Source organism: Palaemon carinicauda, chromosome 2 (assembly GCF_036898095.1).
Source record: "Palaemon carinicauda isolate YSFRI2023 chromosome 2, ASM3689809v2, whole genome shotgun sequence".
NCBI lineage: Eukaryota > Metazoa > Arthropoda > Malacostraca > Decapoda > Palaemonidae > Palaemon > Palaemon carinicauda.
Window position 1 is genome coordinate 133,111,459 of NC_090726.1, and position 8,494 is coordinate 133,119,952.

General features: G+C 35.7%; 1 protein-coding gene across 3 annotated transcripts in view; it reads left to right on the forward strand.

Moving 5' to 3' along the window:
• The window catches only part of LOC137627155 (uncharacterized), a 35,668-nt gene that overhangs the window by 25,478 nt on the left and 1,696 nt on the right, over nucleotides 1-8,494 (forward strand). Inside the window, exons 2-4 of one of the 3 annotated variants that reach the window (XM_068358232.1) lie at nucleotides 2,031-2,218; nucleotides 2,368-2,455; nucleotides 3,683-8,494. The exon at nucleotides 3,683-8,494 is cut by the window's right edge and continues 1,693 nt beyond it. In XM_068358232.1, coding sequence (XP_068214333.1) covers nucleotides 2,052-2,218; nucleotides 2,368-2,455; nucleotides 3,683-4,828 — 1,401 coding nt within the window. In that variant the 5' untranslated portion in view covers nucleotides 2,031-2,051 and the 3' untranslated portion in view covers nucleotides 4,829-8,494. Of the gene's footprint in view, nucleotides 1-2,030; nucleotides 2,219-2,367; nucleotides 2,456-3,682 lie in introns of those variants that run through there. The other 2 variants (XM_068358239.1, XM_068358244.1) reach the window with 2 other exon arrangements.

The following is an 8,494-nucleotide window of genomic DNA, read 5'->3' on the forward strand; positions in this document are numbered from 1 at the left end:
TACTTAAGGGTCCTGGCAACGTCCCTTCAATCCCTAGCTTCGCTTGCTTTATATCCTGCTTTATCTCCTTTCTTGCTTCCTTTTTTTCCTTCTTGCTGTCCAACCTCTCCTTAGTTTAACTGAGATGCCTTGGGCACTGAATATCCTCACAGTCTCCATTGCTGGACTATTTAACCTAAATCCATACAATCTATCCCTAGTTCGATTACAACTATTTACTTCATAATTGGTAACACACTTGGCTTTCGTGACATTTAAACAGTAAGTGATACTTCAGTCTATAAAAGTGGCATAGTGACAATCTTTAGCAACTTATCAAATATGCATATATCTCCGTGAGATAGTATCTGTTGAGAACTCATTTTCCCAAATGCACTTTGCAACAAGTGGCGTTAACATTTGATTTTTACCTGTGAGATTGAATACTCTTCCACTCCTAAATGAAAGAGCATCTGTACGAAATCAATAGATCACATTACTGTCTACTTGTGGTAACTTTCAACACACATGTTTCTCCAGTACCATGCCTATTTGACTTGTCGTGCCATCACAACTTAAAAAGAAACTTTGTACAAGGTGCCTCATCTTTCATTGACTTGAATTAAAAGAAATAATTTATTTAACTGCACGTCTGTTCGGTATCTGTAGGTTTGTCTGTCATGCTATTGTTTGCCCTGTTATCACAACCCCTTTATTGATTAAGGGATTTCAGTCTAATCTGATACGTTGACCATCTTGCATATTTGTGGATAAAATGAGGTTGTATGTCCATCAGGGTGGCTGTCATGCTGCTATCATCATCACAACTCTTCTTATATGATTGAAGTGATTTCAGTCACACTTGACTCAAAATTGTGCCGTTTTGTGAAGAGAGCATTATGCTATGTATTTAAAGAAATTGGGCTTATAGGTTGTCCAATGTGAATATCATTCAGTGTTTCTGTCACACTTACCTTGTCATAGCAACTCCACCTATTTGTGTATGACAACTACAGCATTATCATGAAAACATAATTACAGGAGTGATTTACTTTTGCAAGAATTATGATCTTCATCGCTTAGGGAAGTTGGTCAAGGGGTGGGATTGCAGCCTGTCTGTTTGATTTTAACGTTTTATTTCACATTTGCAATTATTTATTTTTCCTTTTTGTGGTGTGTTTACTCCTTTTACTGCAAGCTACTGGGCTAATTGTTAGGGTTTTACCACATTTCAGGATAATTAGTTTCACATTTTTCATAATAGTAATAGTGACTAAATTATCCCCTCTTTAAGTTGGATAAGATCTAAATATGTAAGTGAAATATATTTTTTGTGAGATACATGAACGAAAGGATAAAATGTGTAACATTTGTGATTAATGTCCATGGCAAATATTAGTGCCATGTCGATAAATCTGGAAGATTAGATTTTCCCACTCCATGGTTCAAGATATAGTCAAGCCTGTTGCAAAGGTACGTGCCTTTGCACTTAAGATAGACCGATTTTTGTCTATCAAGACCACCAGTGCGTACTTTGATTTTTTTTCTTTTTGGTTACTTTGCTAGAGTAAAAATTGTCATTTCTGAAGTCCATAGGGTGTGTGCACAATTGTAACCTTGGCTATCGCTTGAGCCACTCAATCTTTCATTAATTTTCTTGTGTGATATCTCACTGGTATTTAAATCGCCTGTTCTCCCTCAACTTAAGTTGATCTTAACCATCTCTCTAAATTTTAATGTTCATGAAGCCCTCTCAGATGACACACAACATTAGTGAACATGACGTCTTGACGTACACTTTTATAATAGAGATGGCTGTTATTAAAAACATTCGTGTTTTACCAACATATCATGTCTGGAGAAAACGCATGTAGTTACCTACCTTCGTAAGAACTATAATACTGTCTTTTTTAGTCGTTTCGTGAGCTGGAATGCTCTCGTAGAGAAGTTGGTCGGTAGTCTTTCTGTGACCTGCGTTCCTTCAGCAATACCTAGGAATATTGCTGACCGTCTGTTTTTGTAAAGCCGTCTTAAACTTCTTTAATTTTCAGATTTTCAGAGATTGAATCACTATGGATTCGAAGTGTGAAGAATGGATCAGCGAGGCCTCTGATGTTGAAATACTCTACGAGTTAAGTCACAAAAGAGGAAGTTTCTTATTGGCTTATCAGTTAAGCTTGAGTAGCGCTCAACCTCTCCAAGAAGACCACGTGAAAACAGCTCTCATTCATTTACATAGGTATTAACAATTGTCCTATTTATTTTAACAAATAATATTGGTTTATGAGATATTGTATGCATGTCTTTCTTTTAGGAGTACAAGGTCATATCTTACGCAAGAATGAAATATTTTGTTCAATAATATTGCATTTCTTATCTGGGTCACAGGAAATGCCCAGCGCTCCGTGTTTGTTTTGGTCAAAGGAATGGAAAAACATGGCTGCGATACATGACCAAAGAAGTAATAGATTTTCAGGTATGGAAATAGTTTTGTATTATCAAACATAGCATATGAAAAGATAAAAAGATAAGTTATAGCTTGACAATATCCCAGCTAAGATTTTAGACCATCATGACTCGTATTACAGAATAGTTAAAATTCGCAAAAAAAAAAAAAAAAAAAAAAAAATCTACAAAAACAAAGATTTACATATCAACTACCAGTATATACATTTTTCAAGAAAAGAATTCATATTATATGTAGAAAGTTAAGAATTTTTGTTTTTTGATTAGTGTCTAGCGTTACAAGCTCCATGTTACATTATATAACTTTCTGCCTTTACCCAGAGCATTCTTTTCGGAGGTTAATTAGAATGTGGTAAGACATAATGGTTTCTGTAGCTGTAATTTAATATATCAAGAAACTAATCATTTGCCTGTGTAAAGTTAGTCATAGTTATATATACTTTAGATATCTTAACTCCAAACAGTAATGCCTCTTCTTGTTACATGACCGATATCTCCCTAAATTATGATGTAATTCGGAACTTTTTGTAAGTGATTTTGATTGGAATTTTCCAATCATAACATAGTAATTTTGTTCGTTAGTTTAATAAGGTGGTGATCAAGATTTCTAAGAATTTATACAATAAATATTTATTCGGAGGCCATCGAAAGGAAATACTTACCACAAAGTAACGATTGAAAATACTCATATGATCTTTATATTCCTTCCCTTTTCATTTATTGTTATCATGTAAATAGTTCATTTCCATATGAGTGTTGTTTTAAATTTGTTATACTGATGATTTTGTAATTTTTGCGATACACACTAAGACACACATACACACACACACACACACATATATATATATATATATATATATATATATATATATATATGTGTGTGTGTGTGTGTGTGTGTGTGTGTGAGTGCGCGCGCGCGTGTAAGCGTGTTAAGTTAAAATATGAAAAAGTAAGGCAGAATTAAGGTCATGTTTTCAATTTTAAGCAACCGAATTCTTGATATTGTTATTTCATGCAAGCAAAGTAAAGATGTAGGGTAATTATTACATTCTTCAGAATGGTAATGTTAAAAGGAAAACAGATATACTGAAGAAGATTTTTTAACAGACGTGCATTTTCATACAGTAAAATATGGTTCTTATATATGAAGGTATGAGATAATGTTAAAAAGAAATCTACTACAGTGAAAAGGTTTAAAAAGAGATTTGCATTAACAATATATCTTTCTCTTGTAAAGGTAATGAGAGACGCTTCACCTGATGACATAAGAGATGTACTTCAAACATACCAGTACAAATCTGAAGAAGGACCTCTGTGGTGCGCTAGATTGCTGACGAGTAGTCAAGGCGACTCCCTTGCCTTAGATGAAGATCTTCCCTACATTTCTCACCTACTCATTGGAATACACCACAGCATCACTGATGGATTCACTATGATGAAAACGTGTGGAGGTTTCGTCAGGATACTCAATGACATCATAGATAACAAGCCAATTTGTGACAAGGAACAGTTAGGATATTTTGTGTCTGATGCAGAGAATGAAAAATTAGTTGCTGTCAAGATGTCAGCCCTTCAAGAGAATCCCTCTTTAATGAAAGAGATCATTTCAAGAGCAGAAGACAAAGGCCTTGGAATCCCTCTGCTTTTGAAAGTTGAACCTCCTCCTGAAGGAGAAGATAAGAGCCACAACTTGACACACGTTTTAGACAAAGACTTAACTAAGAGATTCTTAGAGAAATGTAAAGCTGAAAAGGTTTCACTCAATTCTGGTTTTACAGCCCTTTTCAATGCGTGCATGGTATCCTTCTTAAGTGAGAATAATTACATCAATGATACTTACAGGATGTGCAATGGTCACGTCATCAATTCACGTCGTTACTGGCCAGCTGACCGCTCTGATGCCATGGGATGCCATGCTCTTGCGCCTCTCAATTTGTGGATAAACGTACCCGGAGACTTGAATAATAAGTTTTGGGACTTTGCTCGAAGTATCCATCAGGATCTCCATCATCACCTAAAAGAGGAATCGATTCTACTACGCGAAGCATACATAAGATTAACCAACAGTGAAGGACCCAATTACGATGACATATTCTATTCATCAAATCCAATGCAAGTTGACTGTGTATTTTCCAATTTAGGAGACGTGACTCGCTTCTATGAAAACAGTGGACCATATGTAAAACCATATCTTCTGATCCGACAGGCTTCATTACATCGTACAGATATAAAAAACTTTGCATATTTTTTCCATACATTTAGAGGTCGATTAATTGTCAGTTTACTATATAATTCTAAATATGTTGCAAGTGCCATAGCTCAAAAGCACCTAAATAAGATTTTGAGCAAGATGGATGATGTAGTAAATGGCAGATTCTATTAACTGATGGAATGTGTAGTGCAGCCCATTAACTAGATGATTTTAAGTTGTAGCATATAAAGCATACTAAATTTTATTCACGTTCAGATAGTGCTAATTTCAAGGTAGATAGCAAGAGTTCGTTTAATTACCGGGTTTATTATTAATTAGGTTTGAGGCAATGTCTTTCCAAAATAGTCTCTTTCAATAGGTGCTAACTATTTTAATTCTCTGTACAAACACACACATTCCTATACATACTAGAAATATCATGACAGTAGCCACTGGCACATTTATCTTTTTGAATTAGATATGAACCTGTCAGTACATAAAACTTCCTCAGTCTTTTTATAGTCATACAGAAAGCTCATCAGCATGCCTCATTCCTAAAGTACGCATGCAAGTATACCGTTACTCTACACATTGTTGGGATTCTTTAGATTAAGATTCTTTTATTCCAACATCTCTTAGCATCATTTCTAGCTTACACTTTCTAGTTTTCCCTCTAATTATTCCTCTAAATACCAAATTATGTACACTTTTCAACAATTCTTACCCTCCAATCTCTTCATTTATTCAAATCAACTCGAATTGTAGTGATCCATCTTTTCACCTATTCTAGCATTTTTCAAAGTTAACATATTTCTAAATGATTCTTCTTTCAAGCGTTCAGCCATTCTTACACGTGACTAAGTAGGGGGTCAAGGTATTAAGAGCTAGAAATTCATCGGATGTGTCGTGTTTTCATCATTGGATAAGCAATCATGGAGATAATTTTCAGTTAAATATGAAATACCACATGGTAATTAAATTTGATTACAGTTTTAATGAGATTTTTCATCATTCAGAGTATCAGTAAATTTTTTATATGGGTCATTTATAATGACGAGTTCCCAGAATCTCTAACACATTTGTTATGGATCTCTGTGGACCTAAATTACCTTGATTTTTGTCTTTTGTAGTTTATAAGTTCCATTTTAATCTCTTTTTGTTTATCTGTCCATTTTTTTTTCACTTTATTCACCTACAATTCTCATGTCTTATTAGAAAAAATCCGTATATGTCCCAGAAAAATCCACCGATGTCAGAATTTACATATAACCCCTTTCCTACACTGGATATATAGGTCCCCATAGGTCCATTGCTACTAGTTTGAATGACTCATCCATCAATGTCATCTTTCTCCTTACAATCTTCTGCCAAATATCACAAGATCTGCAAAATCTGCAAATCTAATAACACTATCTAGTACCACTCCAGGCCAATGGAAACTGCTGGTTAAGTTGACAGTCTTCTTTGCTTCAAGATGACCTCTAACAATGGACTTTGGTCAACTTCATCGCTTGATTTCATTAAGCTGGTGGCACTAGGATCTCTCTCACTTGCGGTAGTATTACCATGGAAATTTTTTGGCTAGAAAGTTCCCTCATTTTTTATTTTGTAAGATAATGTTGGACTTGGCTCTCCTCCACTGCTAGATTAGACTAGAATCATACAGCTATGCTTCCTCTAACTAACATGCTCCTCCAAGAGGGATGCTTGAAGTTACTACCAGTGGTTTCATACTGCCTCTCTCGGTGAACTTTAATGCTTTTCATAGCCACTACTGTCTCATCATCAGTATCTGGTTTCTGGTGTGCCTCTGCACTATTCTCCTTTGGCTCATCGTTTTTAGTTGTTTGTTCTTACAGCCTTCTCGGCCATCCCTGCCTCGGCTTTAGTCAACTCTTCTGGATCCTTTAAACTAGGAACATTTTCAAAAACATGATCATGAACTGGGTTACCTAGACACACAGTAGAATTCATTTCTATGAAGTGAGGTTATTTACACTTAATTTTGTGTAACCTGTGCACATACCCATTTCCATCAGTTAAGTCTTAGGTATCAATTTTCTTGGTACAATTGCACTTGTACAACATGTATCTTGTAGATCTGTTGCTTTCTCCTTCTCTACATAGCTCTTACTGATATATTATGGGAACTAGTCTTCTGCTCATCAGAGATACATACTCCCAATACAATAGGCTTTTTGACTTTAGCCAGCGTTAGTTTTTCATCTAACTTATTCTTCTGATGTAGCTAATTTAATGTTCACACAAATCATTATAATGGTCCCCCTGTCTTCATTCTTCCATTACCATAGTAATGGCTGTTTTTTCTTGAACTTCCATTGGTACTTATTTCAAATTTTCATACTGTCCTTTGTTTAGAGTCCTTACTTGTTATATGCAAAGGATCTACCTATAGGCCTACTCATATCTCTCTGATATTACTGGGACATCTTGTAGTCCTTAAGTCTCTAACGAAACATTGTCCTCTAATATTTAATTACACCTATCCTGTGGGCTTTTAAATTTTCTTTCCTACTGTTATCTCTACATTAACGGGCCAGTTGCCTGATGCCCCCTCTCCAATATCTTCCATCAAAGGAATTCTCTTCTACCAAACCACCTCTCTAGATCATCCTTCGCCTTATCTCACCATCTAATTCTCTGCATCTCTCCTCACTCACTCCCACCTTCCATCTTCAACATGTGCCCACGCCATCACATTCTTGACACTTTTATGATCTATGTAGTCTTTACCGTGCCTGCCATCCTTCTTATTCCATCATTTTCCAATCTTGCAAGCAGTGATATTCCAATAATACACCTAAGCCTTCTCATCTTTCTTCTCTCAAGCTTTACTTCCTCTTTTCATCTTAGGGCCCACATTTCCGATCCATACATTAATAGTGGTCTTATTATTGTGCGATAGATCTTGGCTTTTAGCTTTATTGGCATTTTCTTATCCACTCCTGCTGCCTCCCTACACTTCCCTCAGGCAGCTTTTATCCTATTTTCAACTTCAGCCTCACATCTTCCCTTCTGATTTATATTAGATCCCAAGTATATAAATTGTTCCACCTGTAAGGTCATGCGAACGTAAGAACTTTGTGCCAAATTAGTAACCATCCTGTGAGCTTCTAAGTAATAGGCTACTCAGCAAATTTCTTCATCCTACCAATGTCTATTAATAGTGTACTTATTCCCTGAAGGATAGTGCTAGCTTGACCGAATAATTATAGACAAACTGTTCTTTAACGTGCAAGTCTGATAGAATACTAATTTTTTTACTTCCTCTATCCATTTTATTTAGTCTGTTGAAATATCTTCAATCTTCCCCAAAACTGGCATAAAGTGTCATTTTATTCTGGCTAGTCTCAGACTTTCTTCCCAAGTTCTTCTGAATATATTTTGTATCTCTTCAAATGGGCTTTTAACAATCTGCCATGGTCCAAAGCTTCATCTGGAGGGAGATTATAAAAGATTTACAGACCTTTGTAGTCCATTCATCCTTGGCAATCTTATAATCTCGCAAACGTTTTATTGCTCATTTGTCTTGCTGAATTCCACTAACATTGTCTACCTTGAGCCTCAACACTTCAAGTTAATATGCATGCGCTTCAGCTTGTGTCTTCTCATCATATTTTCCTTGACTCTCTTCACAATAGCTCCTGTCTGCCAGCTTCCCCTCTGTCTTTCAGTCTCTTTGTTTTTCACTTGTTTTATGTCATATTTCATGGCCTATATGTCTTGCTGTTGCTTAAGAAGGTTATTTTTGCTGCCTTATCGTGCCATTTTCTTGTCTAAAGTAATATTCTTCTCTACTTCTCTTGCTATCATGATGTATACACTTAAACGTCAGCA